The following is a 20,136-nucleotide window of genomic DNA, read 5'->3' as shown; positions in this document are numbered from 1 at the left end:
AAAATGACAAGGTATACACAGTGGGAGAAGCTGTCCAAAATTATTTGTAGATAAAAATCTGAAGGCTATCTAAGGTAGAAAGGAAGAGACAGAAAAAGGGGAAAGGGAGCTCCATTTTTTTTGAAGTTTTTTTAAAAATAAAATTTGTAAAGTATAAATACTTTGGCTCAACAACTGCAATTCATATGAGTAGAATTTATACCTTCATTTAGGGAAATAGTGGCTCTAATGCAGAAAACACGAATATATGTTACACCCTGTCTTGAATGAAAACCTAGCTAAACTGGTCACACATAAGAATTTCATAACATTTAGGGCACCTGAGTGGCTCAGTCAGTTAAGTGGCCAACTCTTGGTTTCAGCTCCCATCGTGATCTTGGGCTCATGAGATGGAACCCCACGTAGGGCTCCACCCTCAGAGGAGAGTCTGCTTAAGGCTCTCTCTCTGCCCACCCCCCCCCAGCTCACTCTCTGTCTCTAAAATAAATAAATAAATCTTTTTTAAAATTTTGCAACATTTACCTAGCTAATCTTTTACTCAAGAAAATGTTACTGCACGTGTTGCGAGTTGACCATTTGGTGGGCACTTCATTCTTGTCTCCGTTAAGCTTATAGTCAAAGGGCATGTTTTTATCTATTTTTCTAGGTCTCTCAAATTAAAGAATTTATCTAAGATCCTATGGGATCCTCATTTTATTTAATCCCTTCTTATATATCCATGAAACATATCCAGAAAACATACTCACTTTGTCATTATTCCTCAGAACCAGTGGAACTTCATAGACTTCACAGGGAGTATAGTTCTGAAACACAATTTCTGATGGAAACGGCTGGAATAATGCCTGATCCAGGTCAATTCCTGAAACCTACATTGAAAGAGTAATTCATTATATCGTCATACAGTGGCAGAAATGACAGGGGAAGATATGAAAATACTACATAGACCTATGGATGTTAATATTAAAAGCATAGGAAACACTCAGAAAGGGGTAACTACTATAAGCAATAATTGTTATAAGTACCAAAGTTATTGTGAACAGCTTGTTTAAGGCAAAAGAAAGTAGAAGATTTGGTCCTCAGTTTAAAAAATATAGGCTCATTAGAACACCAGTCCCAAACTTCCATTTACACCAATGTTGAATAAGGTCATTTGAACCAATTTCCCTATGAAAATAACAAGAAAAACTCTTATCAATAAATATCTACGTGGAAGCACTGAAGAGCTTAACAAGACAGTACGACCTAATATCAAAACTATGAATTAGGGGTGCCTGGGTGGCTCAGTTGGTTAAGTGTCTGCCATTGGTTCAAGTCATGATCTCAGGCTCCTGGGATCGAGCCCCGCATCAGGCTCCCTGCTCAGCAGGGAGTCTGCTTCTCCCTCTCCCTCTGCCTTCTGCTCTGCCTACTTGTGCTCTCTCTGTCAAATAAATAAATAAAAATCTTAAAAAAAAAAACTATGAATTATCTCAAGCTACTAGCTTGGGTAGAATCCAATAGGTTTTGAGTATTTTCATGTTTCCTTAAAATTTTAGAATATTCCATGATGCCCTGTGAGTACACACTTGCACCCTGGGGCACCTTAGTATAGTTTGCAAAACAAAGATGTAAGCATCCATCTCAATAATTTAAGAAAGCAATAGCAAACATAAAAAAAAATAAAAATAAAATCCAAACAAATGAAAAAACGACATAACAAAAACAACAAAAATTAATAAAATAGAAAGCAACTATACTACAGAATCAACAAAGCCAAAAGTTGAGTCTTTAAAGACTAATAAAATTGATAAAATACCTAGTGAGTATGATCAAGAAAATAAGACAAAAGGCACAAAGAGCCAATATAAAGAATGAAAATAGGAACATTACAACAGAAACTGAACTAACTGAAAAGATAATAAATGGATATTATTTCAGGAAATGTGAAAATTTCTATTAAAATATATAAATCCTAAAAAAATACCATTTATCAAAACTAGCACAAGAAGAAATAGAAAATATGAATAGTTCTATAACTATTAAATTGAATCTATAAGTAAAAACTTTTGATAGAGAAAACGCCAGCCCAAATACCTTTACAAGAAAATTCTAGAAAATATTTAAAGACACAGGACAAATATTATAAAACTCTCCTGAAGGGAAAAAAAAAATAATGTCTTCTGGGGCGCCTGGGTGGCACAGCAGTTGAGCATCTGCCTTCGGCTCAGGGCGTGATTCCGGCGTTATGGGATCGAGCCCCACATGGCNGAAAAAAAAAATAATGTCTTCTGGGGCGCCTGGGTGGCACAGCAGTTGAGCATCTGCCTTCGGCTCAGGGCGTGATTCCGGCGTTATGGGATCGAGCCCCACATCAGGCTCTTCCGCTATGGGCCTGCTTCTTCCTCTCCCCACTCCCCCTGCTTGTGTTCCCTCTCTCGCTGGCTGTCTCTACCTCTGTCGAATAAATAAATAAAATCTTTAAAAAAAAATAGAATTTTAAGCCTGCTCCTAGAAGGGGTCACCTAAAGAATGAGTTCAGAAGAGAGACAAGTTCAAGGACCAAGTCCTGGGGAGCCCCAACATTTAGTGATCAGGAACAGGAGAAAGATTCAAAAATAAAATAAGAATAAAACAACCAGTGAAGTAGGAAGAAAATTCAAGGAATATGATATCTGAGTAAAAGTAAACAAAAAGGTACCAAAAAGAGAGACACTGAGTCAAATGTGTGAGGCAACCCAGGAATGCTGAACTGGTCAAGCTTAAGGATGAATTATAAGAGAAACACACATACACAAAACTCAAAGTAAGGGACACAGAGGATAGCCTGATGGATATAGTCACAATGAAACGGAAATGAACAGAAAATTAGAAATGGATGGCAAGGGAATATAAGCTGTAGAAGGGCAGGCAAAGAAGGTCCAACATGTTCATAATTGATATTCCTCAAGAAAAGAACCAAAAATGGCAAGAACAAACACCGGGTGATTAAAGAAAAACTTGAAGATACACAGTGTCTCAGGAAAAGTTTAGTCACATCCTAATAAAATTGCTAGATATTAAATTAGAATAAACAGTGTTTGGGCATAAGAGCTAAAAGATTCACTTATCTATAGTGGGGTAAATCAAGCTGGCTTCATCACACCTCTGCATACCATTATACATCATACTTCTGCTTACCATGAAAGCCAGAAGGTAGTGAGGAAATTGCCTGCACAGCTCTTATGGGGAAAATATGTGATCCAAGAGTTTTATACCTAACAAATCTGAAGTTTGGCATAAAGGCAATAGGCAAATATTGTCAAACATATAAAACCAAGGAATTATAGTGTCCGTAAGCTCTTCTTGAAGATATTGGTGGAAGATGACTGTCGCCCAACTAAGAACAAATGAAACTCCAGAAAGTAAAGTAAAAATAACCAAATGAGTTGAGAGAGAGAGAGAGGAGAAAGGATGAGATCTAATAAAGTATACCAATTTTGTTATCCTTCATAGCTGGGGCAAAATACATGAAAACACACATAGCAGTACATGCAGGAAAATATACATAACCTGGGCTCAGTTATGCTATGGGAAAGGAGCAAAGAGCCCTTGATCAGGATGAATTAACATTGGGACACGTCATGCTCCTGCCCTCAGAGAAGAGAAGAAACAATAACTAAAGCTAGCAGTGCCCTGAGGAAGAGCAAATTTCCTGCAGATCCTACACAAGGGAGGCAATAGTGCTGCAGCGAGTACAAACGAGCCTCAGGAACTCATTCATCACGTGGGAAAGATCTCTGAAAACCTCTTGGGAATCGCCCAGGGAAGCCTTTGAGAGGAGGCAGATCTCCATCAGTTTGATGGATGAAGGTTCATACCATAATTTGTGCATAAAAAGTAAAGCATCTAATGCAAGAAATTAATTTAAAAGTGGGAAATAAGACCCTGTTTTATAACCATATGTTCCTAAAGCCTAGAATACATGGTTTACATTAGAATATAGGAACAGGTTAAAATAACTATTCTTTAGAGACTAAAAGGATACATTTGCTATTGGAAGTGAGCCACAGCCAACAACAAATGCCTCCTTTAATAAACAATTCCACCTTCTTCCTTTCTAGTGATGACAGCTCAGGGAAGAAGGGATTTCTTGTTGTATTAAGAAGATGACTCAATTGGATTTGTCCACTATAATCCTTGGAACTACTCCTGATCTGTAAACAACAAGTAGCTAAGAAATGCAACTAGTCAAACATTATTTGTAGTTATTAATTACAATTCTCTCCATATTAAATCACAGATATCAAGATCAACAGAAGTAGAAAAAGAATATATAATACAAACCCAAAAAGGAATTAGCCCAGAAGCAATAACTATTACTTAGCTCCTGTTGTTCTAGAATGTTCACATTGTTCCAGGGCCTGCCTCATAAGTATGACAGAAAGCAGCTACCTTTTGATGCGTTGTTTCCCCCATATCCAAAAGTTCAATGATCTGTGGTCGGCACATCAAACGTGTATTAGCCAGTCTCTGCTCTGTGGTGAGGGACATTTCTTTCAGGAACTCCGAGGGTGTCAGCTGGAATTTAAAACAAAACAGCTGAAGATTCATAAGTGTTTATATGAAAAAGTGTTTTCATAAGTGCCAGTAATGAATAATTTGTGTTTGCAGCTTTCAGGATAATATTGGAATGACACTAAATTCCCTTATGAAATATTTAAATTAACTGAATAAAACAGGAGAAGTACCTGTGCACTTTTGAGCTCTTTGCACACTAATCTGAAATGACATGTGGTTGCCATTTCCTTGTGATTTTGAAGAAATCACACAAAAGAAACTGGGGACGGGGAGTCAAGAAATTGCAAAGGAACATATCCAAAGAGCTTAACATTTATGCTCAGAAGAAGCATCTGAGTATACAACTCTACTTCCAAAATCACTTCTAGTCTTCAGAACGGAGGAATTTGAAATGCTTCTATTTCTCAACTGAAGTTACAACACACAAGCAGAGCGTTTGGGTGTTTAGCTATCCTACTACAGCAGGTTAAAGAGGAATCTTGTGAAATGGAAAGGATCTAGGGAGTGTGACTGCACAGCTTAGGAATGAGTTTGAACTTTTGAGAAATCACAGGAGTGCATTTAGACCTTGTTTTAAAAGAGCCCTAAGCCCACCATCAGATCCAGCAGCCACTCACATTCACACACCCAAACAGGAACACAAAATGCTTTAACACTTTCTAATGTCATGAGAAAAAAATGTAACCTATCATTTAAATAACCCAACAAGACTTATTTACCCAGGACCAAATACTATTATTTACTTATTGTTCTAGAATGTTCCAGGGCTTACTTTATATGCAAGGGGATGATGATCATTCACAGAAACATAGTGCTTACGTATGTATGTACCAAGACTTTTTAAAATATTCAGAGGTATATAATTTAGCTGATTCGTTTCACCTTGGGTTAAAATCAATGCTCTTCAAAATCCCTACAAAATTAATTTCTGTGATTTGAATCCATATAAATGAAGGCAGATTTCTAATGCTGCTTCTTACTTGGTTTTTTAGGTTCTTTTTGATTGGAACCCAGAGTAGAATACTAAAATGTTAAGAGGTATCAGCTGTGTCACAGTTTAAATAAAAATAATGAAGTCTTAAAAGCAGGAAGTCAGGAGTTACTTTAAATATGAAATGATAACCACCACAAAAGAGAGTGATGACAGGTTTTATTTTTCTCCTTGGAACACAACTTGAGATGGGTTTTTAAAATTTGGTGAATACTATCTTGAACCCTGTAAATTGTTACTGATATTCTCTATAGCATGTGGTTTATAATTCCGTTCTCACCAACTTATTATAACTCATTAAAAATAAAAATGTTTTATTTTAAAGGACAGAGAAAAAATGTATTTTTCCTTGATACCGTATGGTTATCATTTTGATACTCTCTGTTCTACAAACATGCGAACAGACGTAACTCTTGCCAGTCAACAGGTAATAAATACACTGTTGAGGTCAAACCCTATGAAATTCTGATACCTCATTGTTTTATAGCCACACAAATGTCAGTCTCATAGGGTTCAACCTCACATTTAGAAAACCATCATAATTTCATTGCATAGTCTTACTTTAATTAACTTAAGCAATTCAAGTCTTTACTTTGAAGTACATAATTTCAAAAACTTCTTGGGCTTTTAAGAGGTGCCTCTCTCTCCAGCAAGCTGCCATGTTAGCTAAACTGATACTATCAGTCAGTAGTTCTCCGTTTGATTTCTGAGAATGCCAAGGAGCAGCTGCCGTCCTCCTGACGAGGCTGCATTAAGGATTTTGCACTTGAAAGTCTCAGGTACATTACCATTCGATTTGCTTCTTCTTTTGTAACCACCCTCGGACTCAAGGGCGGCAGAACCTTGCTTTGGAATCCTTTCAGCATTCTGGCTAACCCCATCTGAACAGCCCCCATAGATTCCTCAAGTCCTTTACTGGTCATTTTTAATTATTTCCTTCATTCACCTAGAAGTGAAAAAAAAAGGGTTTTAGAACAAATACACTTAATTCCTGAATACAGGTCACAATTTTTTTAAAGCTTTCTCAAATACAAGAGGTTTAGAAAAGACTAATCTTCAAAAATACATCAAATGCTTGTAACAAATGCCTTAACTAGAGGAGTCTATTCCATGTAATTAGTCCAGATTTAGCCTTATCCCAAAGTCTAGGATTCCTTTTAGACAAACCAAGTGATTCTGGACTGAGCTCAGGGAAGACCTGGAAATACAAGTAGTTCCTACATTTGGTACTTTTATCCTCCCAGATAAACAAATAAATATTGTTCAATAAATACACGTCATAGTTTGCTACTTCATACTTGTTAGATGAGTCTCTCCCGTGACACCCTCCAAACAGAAAAAAACAAAAGGCTTCAGGCCTTCAAGCTGGGGAGAAACTAAAAAAGTAGCATGAGATAAGATAAGAGGAAGTTTCTAGAGAATTTTTGAAGTTTATAGTCATAAATAAGTCATTAAACAGCCACCCCATATCTCTAAATCAAAGAGATAGGACATCTCCCCTCTACATACCCTTCCTTATGCCTTTTAGTAGGACACTTCCAACTGTGGAGGCCCATTTATGACTAAGTGGGGATTTCTTTTTTTTTTTTAAGATTATATTTATTTGTTTGACAGAGAGAGAGACAGCCAGCGAGAGAGGGAACACAAGCAGGGGGAATGGGAGAAGAAGAAGCAGGCTCCCAGAAGAGCAGGGAGCCCGATGCAGAGCTCGATCCCAGGACCCTGGGATCACGCCCTGAGCCACCCAGGCACCCCAAGTGGGGATTTCTGTTTTCAGTGAAAGCGGGCTAGTTTATCCAACCCTGTGTCCAAAAATCACAAACAAACAAATACTAAAAATGCTTGATACAATGTCAAATTAAAAAAAAAAACACATAAAAGTCATTAAAAGGCTCACAAGACAATAAGTCATTACCAGACCAAAACAGTGAGGAAAGAGGTACATAAAGAAAAATAGACCTGAATGAAAATGTAATAAGGTACACCACACTAAAGCAGTAAAACACCCAAGGAAACGAATATGAAATGTTAAAAAAGGCAGAAAAAAATCAGAGAACAAATGGTTGAAATAGCAGACAGTCAAAAAGAAGATCCAACACACTCTAACTGGAGCCCATGAAGAAGAAAAATAAAGTATTGGAGTGGAACTAATATTTAAAACTATCATCCAATAAAAAAAAAATTTCCAGAAATAAAAGAAAACATAATGAAAAGGGACTGGTAGATGCCCATGAAAACAGACCCAGATGGTCAACTCTGAGTCATATCTTAGGACAACTATTAGACACTTAGAGAAATTTTTAAAACCCTCAGAGCCTCCAGGCAAAACGGTAAAATAACTTACAGGGGCAAGAGAATTAGATGTCATTGGACCTTGAAAAAGGAACCTATGAAATGGGAAAATGGAGGGCAATATTTTCCAAAAACTTTAAAAATTATGAGCCAAGGATTTTATATACTGTCAAGCTCTCCTGCAATTACCGAAGCTACAGAAAAGGAGTTTTGAACATGTAAAAGGTCAGGTAAAATTGTAAACAAGTTCCCTCCCTAAGGAATCTGCAAGAGGATGGGCATCAGCCAACCAATAGGTGACTAGGGGAAACAAAAGGAATGACAAGGAACATCTCATGTATTTAACTGTAGAGCCAATTTTAATACTGAAGTTGAAGACATGTGGAGAAAATAGAATTTAAACATATTTTCTGACAAAGTTGAAAGAATGAAATTTTAAAAGAAAAGTAAAAAATAGAAATACAGTCAAAAGTAAAATAAGATCATTAACAGTTGTGTAAGTAATAGGTAGGAGTCAAATTATTTAACCAGATGGAATAAAGGAGCTTATGGGAATTATGATAGAAAGCCCCTACAATGGCAGTAAATGACACCTGTTTCCAAGTACCCACGTATTTGTGTAATACCGTGCCCTTGAGTGTGGGCCGTCCTTAGGTAGTCTAACAAATATAACATAGCACAAATGATGGATGTCACTTCTGAGATTAGTTATAAAGAGCCTTGGTTCCATTTGGGGTACTATGTGGCTCTCTCTGATCATTAGCTGCCACATTGTGAGGACACTCAGAAAGCTTAGAGAGAGGCCCATATGGTGAGGGACCAAGCCTGTTAGCAATGATATGAGTGATCTTGGAAGTGGGTCTTCTGAGGCCTGCCAACAACCCTGTGAATGAGCTTAAAGGCAGATTTGCCAGCCCCATTTGAGACTTTAGATGACTACAGTCCCAGCCCACAGCTTGCCTAGAGATGCATAACAGACACTGAGGAGGAGGCACCCAACTAATAAGCCACACCTAGATTCCTGACCCATAGAAACTGTTTTAAGCTACTAATTTCTGGGTCATCTATTATACAGCAATAAATTACTAATGTAGTCATTTATACACTAAAACCTTTTTAAAAGTAAACCTTCTTAAATACCAAAAGAAATTTTAGAAATAGCAAAGAAAACATACTAAACAGAGAAAGGCAAATAATAAATCAACTGTAATGCATATAATTGTCACAATACTATTGTAATATGGGAAGTGATGTCACCAATATGGTGGGATAGGGATTGCCACCTTCCGTCTCTCTCACAAAAAGACCAACTAGAAACTATCCATAGACAAGGTACCTTTGTGAAAATCCCAGAACCCAGGGGGTGAGGCTGCAGTAGCCCCTTGGATCACAGAGGCATGCAAGTACCTCAAAAACATTCCACTCAGTAAAATAAGCCAGTTACAAAAGACCACGTGTTGTAGGAGTCTATGCATATGAAGTGTCCAGAATGGGGAAATCTCTAGAGAGAAAGAATAAATTAGTGGTTGCCTAGGGCTGGAAGAAACGAAGGTTTGGGGCACGGGGTGATGGCTAAAAGGTATGGGATATCTTACTAAGAAGAAAATATTCTAAAATTCACTGTGGTGATGATTGCACATATTTGTAAATACAGAAAAAACTGCTGAATTATATATATAACTTAAGGGTGAATTGTATGGTATGCGAGTTTTATCTCAATAAAGTTGCTAAAAACACATTTTGAAACAGTTAAAAAAATCAACTCTTTTTTTTTTTAAGATTTATTTATTTATTTGAGAGAGAGAGCACAGACAAGTGGAAGCGGCAGAAGGAGAAAGAGAATCCCAAGCACACTCCATGCTGAGCAAGGAGTCCAACACCAAATTCGATCTCACAACCCTGAGGTCATGACCTGAGCCAAAACCAAGAGTCAGTCGCTCAACCGACTCAGCCATCCAGATGCCCCTAAAAAATCAATTCTTAGAAACTGAAAACCAACTGAAAGAAATGATCCCTGCTGGATATCAGGCTGTTGTCATTAACACAAAGAGAAAACAATTACTCCTAATGACCTTAAAACACAGTATTTTGACTGTCTTTGTTAAATAGTAGTCTTATTGTTAGTCATAATATTAGTGATAACATACTTTTTTTGTTCTAGGCCCAACATGGGGCTTGAACTCACAATCCCAAGATCAAGAGTTTGCATGGTCTACTGACTGAGCCAGTGAGGCGTCCTGGTAATATTTTTAAAACAAGCAGATAAAGCAATATTGTTAGGAACCAAGCAATTCAGCTTAAGAAAAAATAAAACCAAAGAAGTTCTTATATTAAGAAACCCTATAATCTTACATTTAAATTGAAAATCAGTGTAAGCTCATGATTATTTTCACCTTTTAAATAACCTACCTCCTGAAAGAGCCCAGAACCAATGAAGGCCCAGTAAGCGATAACAGTCAAGGACATGTTGTGGCCTCTAAATTCCATTTCCCACTAAAAAGAACCACAGCTCCTTGGAGAAATGGGTAATTTGAGGTCTGAGGCACGAAATGTATAAGACGAACTTGGAACATTCTATTTTACTATAAAACAATGACATTATCAAAGGCCACTGGTGTTGTATCTAAAGGACTCAGGAGGAGTTCCCATTCACCAAAGACAGGACAATTTGAATATATTTTTTTTAAGTCTGCAACGGATAAGTCTCTAAAAATTTAAGTTCAAATGATACTAAAAAATCATTGGTCCCCTTTGGAAGTTGCGACAGCACCAAACTAATTATTTTGGAAATAATAAAAGGGAAGAATCAACCATTTATCGTGCACTTTTTTGGTACAAATTGCATCGCAAGTTAACCAAATAGTTAAGGAAGGAAAACGATTCTTCATAAAGGAATTCCAGCTAATAAGCTCAGAAGAAACAACAGAAAAATAATGACCATTATGCAGCCCCTAATGAAACAAAAGATCGTCAATGCTAAAACCAGTAGGAAAAACGTTGCTGAAGAACTCTATAATGGCTCAATCAGGCTAACAACACCGGAGCCCTCTAAGCCAATCTGAACGTTACACGTGTGCAAACCATACACACCATGTGCACATGATGCAGTACACAGCACCAGCTACGGAACACGATGAAGAAAAACCTAATTACACCTCCAGACCTGTCAGCCAGCCTGCAGGGACACAGGGAAAGGAGGAACAAGCATATTCTGGAGGAATACAATTAAGTCAAATCAAGAATGTGGGAAACGTTATAGGAAAATGACCTACTTTATTCAACTAATAAATAGCATCAGAGAGTTGTGGGGGGGGACAGTTATAATATTAAAAGAGTTCTAAACCAACCAAATGCAAGGGTGCACGTTGTTTGGATCATGATTCAAATAAATGAATAATAGATGATACAAAATAATTATTGGTTCTTTGGTAGGATAATGGTACTGCAGGTATGATTTTTTAAAAGAGATCTTACCTGTTAGAGATATTTAGCATTTACAGGTAAAGGGAAAGTATAATACTCCAGGAAAAAATGTGTGTGGGGAATATGAATGCAGGTGTGCGAGGGAGGAGGATAGAAGAAATAAGAATGGGAGAATATTGACAACCATTGAAGATTACATTATTCTCTCCACTTTTGTCCATGTTTTTAAATTTTCATAATTAAAAATATCAATACATACAAAGTCCTGTGCATGATTACTCATAGCAGCAGCTTTCACAACCCAAACGTCCCTCAGCAGGGGAACAGTGAACCGAACAGTGGTACAGGGTACCACAGAATATCACTCGGCAATAAAAAGGAACAGACTATTGAGAACACAACTCGGATGGATCTCAGGGAAAAAAGAAGTGGAAAAAGACAATAATCCCAAAATAATCCCAAAAGGTTGCATACTGTGGGATTCCATTTATCTAATAGCCTCAAATAACAAAATTACAAAGATGAAGAACAAAGGAGTCATTGCCAGGGGTTAGGGATGGTGGTGAGGGAATGTTTGTGGTGATAAAATAGACACAAAGAAATAAGATGACAGGCAAAATCTTAAGGCTTACAGAGGTGGGGTAAATAAGAGAAAATTTTCTAATAGTAAGTTTTTCACTTGTCATGAGTTCAATTNGGTACAGGGTACCACAGAATATCACTCGGCAATAAAAAGGAACAGACTATTGAGAACACAACTCGGATGGATCTCAGGGAAAAAAGAAGTGGAAAAAGACAATAATCCCAAAATAATCCCAAAAGGTTGCATACTGTGGGATTCCATTTATCTAATAGCCTCAAATAACAAAATTACAAAGATGAAGAACAAAGGAGTCATTGCCAGGGGTTAGGGATGGTGGTGAGGGAATGTTTGTGGTGATAAAATAGACACAAAGAAATAAGATGACAGGCAAAATCTTAAGGCTTACAGAGGTGGGGTAAATAAGAGAAAATTTTCTAATAGTAAGTTTTTCACTTGTCATGAGTTCAATTTCTAGGGCTATTACTGAACCTAATAATATTGATTGTGGTGGAAGTTATATAAATCCACACATGTGATAAATTCACACAGAACTATACATATACATTGTGCCAATAACAATTTTCTTATTTTGATATTATGCTATAGTTCTATAAGATGTAACCATGGGGGAAATAGGAGGTCGAGGGTACATGAGACCTCTCTGTACTTTCTTTGCAACTTCCTGTGAATCTACAGTTATGTCAAAATAAAATGTATTTTAAAAGTTTTTCAAGAAAAAGCGAGAAAGACAAGTAAAACTCATTATTGATGAGGATGTTATAAAGGTGGGCATTCAAATGCTACAGGGAGCATATAAATCTGTAACTTCATTTTGGCACTCTTTAGAAACTGTGCGTATCCTTTGATGAATAAATATCTTTTGCTGGTGGATGTACCCCAAGTATGAAAAGATGTAATTATGGGCGCCTGGGTGGCTCAGTTGGTTAAGTGCCTGCCTTGGGCCCAGGTCACGATCTCAGGGTCCTGGGATCGCTCCCTGCTCAGCAAGGCGTCTGCTTCTCCCTCTCCCTCCACTCCCCCCTTGATTGTGCTCTCTCTCTCAAGTAAATAAATAACATCTTTAAAGAAAAGAAAAGATGTATTCACAAGCTATGCTGTAACTTAAATTGACCATTCTATTTCAACAGAGTAGAAATGCAGTGACTTTCTCTTTATCAAACCAAAATACAAAGCAGTTTTCTAGGTAAAATCTGATGACTCAGGTATTTTTTACTAAAACTGATGTCTTTCTATAACTGATTTCTTAAGTACTTTAAAAATCTTGACCATTTTCCGGTTTTGTTTTTTTCCTGTTTTGATCACTAATACCTTACCACAATTCCAGGCTGCCGTACGTACTTAGATCACGCTTTTCCAGCTCCTTAACTACAAGGGTTAAGGTATTTTTCCCTAAAAATCTGCTTACACTGCTCCTTCTGACTGTAATGTCCTTTCTTTACCTCTGTACAGATCCCCTCCTGATTCAAATGCCAGTTTCTTATCGAAGCAATTTCTTTCTGATCTTACCAGCTGGAAGTGACTGTTCAACATCTCTGACCTTCCAGTATCTTACTTTTTCTCTTTTATGACACCTAAAACTTTCTACTTTACAGTTATGTGTGTACTTATTCTGATCTTAATAGACCATAGACTCCTTGAGGTAGAGACTGTAATGGATAGTGCCTTGTATTTAATGGATGCCTGTGAATTTCTAATGAACCATCGACCAGTAAATTAGACGGAGTCAATATTCAGGAGTGTTATTAAAAATGACAATCACCTAGCCTGCTGTTCCAATATCTAACAAAAAACTGAATCCATGCAAATAGGCCAAATGCATTAATGTCCCTGGTATGCCTTGACTCATGTAATCCATCAGTCACCTTAACACCCTGCTTTTAAAGACCGCCCTCAGGTCAAAAATATGGTAAAAGGGGCTATGAACCAAAGAACCTTTTTTTTTTTGAACCAAATAACTTTTTAACTGAAGAGGTCTGGGTAACAACACTTTTATTAGGGCATTTACTGAACCAGCTAGGTGTATCGCCAAATCTTCAGTTTCCACCAAGAATAAATTTTTGTTTTTTAAAATTAACTTCACAAACTCCTAGAGTTCTATTTTAATTAAATAGCCATTATATCTCTTTCCACCCTCTGTTCCCCTGTACAGCTTGCATGCACACACGCATGTGGGCACGCACGCACCCACACACACCTTGTTCTTCCTCTTCCTCTATTTCTCATCATCTTGGCTTCCAGGATCACTTTGTCAAGCCAGGGGTGCAAGAATCACGCTCAACTCCTTCTGCTCCCTCACCCCTTCTCACGTCTTCACTCCCACCTCTGCAGCCTACATCTCTCAGTTAACCCCGGCCCAGTCTCTGAGCAGTACTGTCAACATCCTGATTCCAGGTCTTGCTGTCTCAGCCAGTAAAACCCCAACCCCGAGTCAGTCCAGCTGCTCTTCTCTCCTACCCCCACACAACAGCCCAGACCATGTCACTGCAAATTCAGAGTGTCTGGCTTCCGCTGGCCCCTGTACACCTGCTATCCTGTTGCCCTTGTCAGCTCCCTCCTCGGCAGCCTATTCCAGGTCTCCCTTCTATTCCATGCCCTCCTGCAATTCTAGAGGATTTATGCCTCCCCAGATCCCTTGTGAGCTTCACTCCATTGACCCCACTGCATACAAGATGTCTCCACTTGGATGTCCACAGCCGCCTCAAACCCAGCATGCCCCCTCTCTTCTGCATTCCTCCCAGCATGCCCTGCTCTCTCCTGAATTCCTCTGTGAATGGAATCACCATTCATACAATTGCCCATACCCCAAATTCACGTGTCATCTATGACTGGTCTCTCCTCCAATCAGTCATTTAATAACTAAATGTTTATTGAACACTTACTACAAACCAGACAGTGTTCCAAGCATTATCCACTAGATGTAGGTACTATTATTCTCCCCAAATCACAGATTAAAAACCCCAGAGGCACAAAGAAGGTAAGTAACCTGCCCCAGTTTCCATACTAGTAAAGGCTAGAGCTGGGAGGAAAGCCAGTCACTCTGGCTCCAGAGTCCACACGCTTGATCACGACATTATTCTGCCTCGAACTCCAGAATATCTCACAAATCCATCTCCTTCTTTTCATCCCTGTGCCCTCCTTTGTTAATGTAACCCTCATGTCTTGACCAGAACAACCCTCTTAACTGACCTCCCTGACTCCAGCATCACATCCTCACAACACCACAATTCCGTAGCCACACTCTGCACTGAAGTCACTGTGACTTCAGGGAAAGGGAAAATACAGTCATGTCATTTCCCTGCCTAAAATCCTTTAGTCCAGAATATTCTGTAAACTCCTAAACCTGACTCTATCTCCAGAATGTGAGCTTGAATGCAGGGATTATGTGTGAATTCAAAGAAAAAAGGCTTAGTTAATATTTGAATTTAATTTAATATTAAATTGCATTCATTAAAAGAGAACTTTCACAGGACTGAAATGTTTCTCAGAAGAACTATTTCTCTCTTTTAGTTTTGTGTCCCTTAATTTAAATGTCAACCTTGGGTTCCTTCCGTGTTTCTATGGAAAAGAGTCTAGGTTAAGTCACAATATCTTCTTTCAGAGAAAAGACAAGAAAATGTATTCTCAGCTAACACTTAGGAGGGAGACTGGGCAGGATGGGGTTTGCATTAAAGCTCTGCCTTATTGATTTGTAGCACTGGATTCTTTAAAAAAAAAAGTTTTAGGATAGATATTCTTAAACACAAAATTCATTTTCTGCACAAAGTTGAGTTTTGTTCACCTCTAGGAACTCATAAGGGAGCTGAGTCTAAAAGTGGTCAAATGCAGAATGGGTTGCTGCCTGGTAAGGCAGAATGTCATGACATATATTATTAAATTAGTGAACGCCCCCAGACACCGTGGGGACATGTACGTGTCATGTAAATAACTATCATGATTACTTGAACTCCACCCCATCTGTCATCTCTATCCATCTCTTCTTGCTTTCCCTTCATCCAAAAAATCTCAAAGATTTATTTCCTCACACTTATNTCATACAAAAAATCTCAAAGATTTATTTCCTCACACTTATTTCCTGCCTTCTTCTTCCATCCCCAAGTCCCTCCTTTGCTGCAAAGCCAAACAAAAAACTGGCCTATGTGCTCCAAGGTTAAATCTCAGAACAAGTTAAAATCTTTTCTACCCAGTGAGCAACATGTAAGACAAAAACAAATCTCAAAGAACTTCCATCACAAACACTACATTTCATACTTATCTGTGCATTTCAGTAGCCCACATGCCTCTGACACATTTAACTAAAAATATAGGTTGACAGACTTAAAATGCTTTCCCATAATTTTGAAAAAACAATTTTTTTTTCCTCTCAGAAGGTACTGTCAGCAGTAATAAACTTAAGGAAGTATTTTGTTTTTATTAAGGCCAAAGGGTTTGGAGTCATCAGACGTGGGTTTTAATCTTCCCAAGCCTTAGTTTTCTCATCTGTATAATGGAGGTAACAGTAGCTACCTATTACTGGGTAACAAATTGCCCCAAAACTTGGTAGTCAGAAACAACACAAAACATTACTCACTTCTCACAGTTTCTGTGATTCAAGAATTTGAAAGACGCTGGTCTAGGTGATTCTGGCTTAGGGTCTCAGGTTATAGTCAAAGATGGTAGTGAGGGGTGCACCATCTGAAGGCTTGACTGAGGCTGGAAAAATCCACTTCCAAGATGGCTGGCTCACATGACTTGGAAGGTGGTTCCTGATGAAGTACAGGTGAGGTTCAGTGGGGTGAGTTCCGGAGCCGACGACGGAGAAAGAATTCTTGAGACGTCTTTGGTGCAAAATGGTAGTTTATTAAAGCATGGGGACAGGACCCGTGGGCAGAAAGAGATACTGCCCTGAGGTTGTGAGGAATGGCCTATTTTATACCTTCGAGTGGGGAGGGGGCTAGGGGTAGCGTAAGTCTCTAAGGAATTTTGGGAGCAAGGTCTCCAGGACCTTAAGGGGGCTAGCTACTGTTGGGAAAGGGTCATTTATTACCGTCTAATAAACCCTTAGTCATGAGACCCTTCAGATGTATATTGGTGGGCCATGTGCTTGGGGGATGAGTGCCAACACGTATCTTGGGGGGTTAGAGATAAAGGAAGTTTCCAAAGGAATTTTTATACGTTAAAGTAGACTTACAGGATCTTAGTGGAGGGGAGGGGGTCAGGCTAGGACTGCCTTTTGGCCTTAGCAAAGTATTAACATCGAGGCAGCTGAGTTCCTAGAAGAATGTCACCATGCCTGTTTCAAGGACTTGTCAATGGGCTGTAGGTAGTAAGGACTGATTCTTTGTCCTTCAGGGCAGCCAGGAGTGCCTGAGGAACATTGCATACATGGCGGGGGGGATCACAGGATGCCAGCTTCTGCTTGTCCTCAATTTGCCTTCCGTTCCCTCATTAGTCCCCACTCTCGGTGGGAGACCTGTTCTTCTCCTCATGGATCTCTCAATAGGACTGCTTGAGTGTCCTTGTGGCATGATGACTGGCTACCTGCACAGCAAGCAGTCATCAGACCATGGGAGAGGCTGCAATGTCCTCTGTGACCCAGAAGTCACACACCATCATTTATGCAACATCTACCCATCCCACTGATCAGCCTACTCAGAGTGGGAGAAGCCACACAAGGATGTGAATACCAAGAAGGGAGGATCGCTGGAGCCATCGTGGAAGCCAGCTACCACATTTACCCCATGTGTTCACTGTAAGGATTAGATGAGATAATGTGTGCAAACTTTGCACAGTATCTGGCATATAATTGTTCTTAGTATTAGCAGAAAGTTTGGTTAAAAAAAAAAAGCGATGAATCTGTTCATGTCTTCAGTTTCTGCTACTGCTACAGTGAGCACAGAGCAATTATACTCTGGAATGTTAATAAATGTTTCTTTACCCCCAAACACCATTTTAGCAGGGAAATACCAAAGAAAAAATTAGGGAAAATGCTCAAATGCAACATGACTTTTGCTGTCAGTGAGGGGTTCTCCAGGAACTCAGAATAAAAGGACTAATTTTAATTTTTTTAATTTAAAATATCTTTAATTCAAAGCAATTTTTAAGTTATTTTTTATTATGTTCTGTCAGTCACCACACAGTACATCATTAGTTTTTGATGTAGTGTCCATGATTCATTGTTTGCGGGTAACACCCAGCGCTCATTGCACTCTTACTTCATCTTCTGTTTTGCTACTGTTTCTAAAGCTGTTATGCTCCTTGGTTTTCTATCTGTTTGATCTCTTTTAAATTAGATTACTTTAGATTTCATAGGTTTCACACTGGCCTGTGCTCTCTTCTCTTTGAAATACTTCCTGAAAATAATCTGTCTCTGCAGAAGGTGTGACCTATTATATCTGATACAGATAAAAGAGACAAATTTCAGAAAAGAATCCTCTTGTTTGACCCATGTTGAAGAAAAGGAAAATGAAGATGTATTTTATTCTGGTCACCAATTCCAATGTGGGGGGAAAAGGGGGGACTATTCCCTACACCAAAAAGCAACTCTCAGGATACCAGCTGGCTGTCCTACAATTTGACTCAATACTGGCACTATCTACGCAGAGATAGCATCAGATTCCACAGGTTAAGGGTTCAGTCCAACAAGACTATCTCCCCCATTACCACCAGATGCTAGTCACAAGCCCAGAGTGTCACCTATACTTTTGACCAACTAGCGATAAATCAGATCCCCTTCTCAGGTTAGATTAATTTACTAGAGTGACTCTCAGAACTCAGAGAAACATTTTACTTACTAGTTCACTGGTTTATTATAAAAAGGATATAACTCAGGAGCAGCCAGATAGAAGAGATGCAGAGGACAAGATAGTGGGAAGGAGTGCAGAACTTCCATGCCCTCTCCAAGGGTACCACTCTCCCCAAATCTCTACATGTTCGCCAATCTGGAAGCTCTCCAAACCCTATCCTTTTGGACTTTTACGGAGGATTTAGTACATCGGCATGATTGGTTAAACCACTGGCCATTAAAAACTGATTCAACCTCCAGCCTCCCCTTAAGCCTCCCCTCCCCAGAGGTGAGGGGGGGGACCTGAAATCAATCACAGGGCTGGAGTCCTCACCCTTCCCTGGAGTCCAAAAGCCAGCTCATCACCATAACAAAAGACCACTTTATTGCTTTCCTCACTTGGGAAATTCCAAGGATTTTAGGACCTCTGTACCAGAAATAGTGAAGACCAAATACATATTTTGTATTATAAATCAAAATATCACAAGATGCGTGGTGAAAACTAATTTTCTTAGGCATCAGATTACAAAAAGAACTGCTTCTCACAGAAAAATGTCAAGTGCTAGAAACCTGTTCCAACTGTAGAACTGGTGAGGGAACAGAAGGCAAGCTGAGGACAAAGCAGAAACTGACACCCTGCAAACCACCCCCCTCCATGGGATGTACATGACATTCCTCAGGCACCCTGGCTGCCCTAAAGCTAAGGAAAGGAAAAACAAATAGTTAACTAACAGAGATCACAATCCTGTAAGACCTGAGTCTCCCTCAGTTTACACATGTCCTAGTGACTTACAAGAAGCTTTCTTATCAATAGCCTAACTTCCAGAGACCCATAATTCAGTTTCCTGAAGCCCTAAAATTACCATCCCCTCCATAAAATTGAGGGAAGCTGAGGCAGAAGAAAATGTAAATAAAATAAAATTTCTTTTAAACCTGAAGCCCATTGACAAGGACTTGTGATAGGAGGAATGTAACATTCCTCCAGGAGACTCCCAACTGTCTTCACCTCATTAGAGGGAGGGACAGCCTTGGCTTAACAATAACCAGATATCCATTATCCTGCAAGTCTTCTTTAACATGGAAGTACTTTCTCAATGTCCCTTTTCCCTTACCTCCCCCAACCCCATGGTGTATAATCAGCCACCCCTCACAACCGGGGCAACAGCTCCTTCTGCCCACAGGTCCTGTCCCTGTGCTTTAATAAACCACCAATTTTGCACCAAAAGCATCACAAGAATTCTCTCTTGGTCATCGGCTCCAGACTCCACCCCACTGAACTTTACCTATATTCCACAACCTCACCAGAACCAGGCCAGACACAGGCAGGGGAAAAGTCAAACAGCCATCTATGGGCCATACAGGGAGAAGGAAATGTTAAAAAACAAAATTCGGGGGCACCTGGGTGGCTCCAACTCCTACTGGTTTTGGCTCAGGTTGTGGTCTCAGGATCATGAGATGGAGCCTGGAGTTGGGCTCCACGCTGAGCCTGGAGCCTGCTTGGGATTCTCTTTCCCTCTCCCTCCACCCCTC

The 20,136-nt window shown here is 39.1% G+C and overlaps 1 protein-coding gene across 1 annotated transcript in view; it reads right to left on the bottom strand.

The window, feature by feature from the left end:
* Positions 1-20,136, bottom strand: part of HYDIN (HYDIN axonemal central pair apparatus protein) — a 363,532-nt gene that overhangs the window by 287,397 nt on the left and 55,999 nt on the right. Inside the window, exons 2-4 of the mRNA XM_034638025.1 lie at positions 6,316-6,473; positions 4,411-4,536; positions 747-866 (exon numbers count right to left, since the gene is read on the bottom strand). Of these exons, the coding sequence (XP_034493916.1) occupies positions 747-866; positions 4,411-4,536; positions 6,316-6,450 (381 nt within the window). The 5' untranslated portion in view covers positions 6,451-6,473. The remainder of the gene's footprint in view (positions 1-746; positions 867-4,410; positions 4,537-6,315; positions 6,474-20,136) is intronic.

This window comes from Ailuropoda melanoleuca, chromosome 12, assembly GCF_002007445.2.
Source record: "Ailuropoda melanoleuca isolate Jingjing chromosome 12, ASM200744v2, whole genome shotgun sequence".
Lineage (NCBI taxonomy): Eukaryota > Metazoa > Chordata > Mammalia > Carnivora > Ursidae > Ailuropoda > Ailuropoda melanoleuca.
The sequence above is the reverse complement of the archived record's forward strand: the minus strand, read 5'-3'. Positions and strand labels throughout refer to the sequence as shown.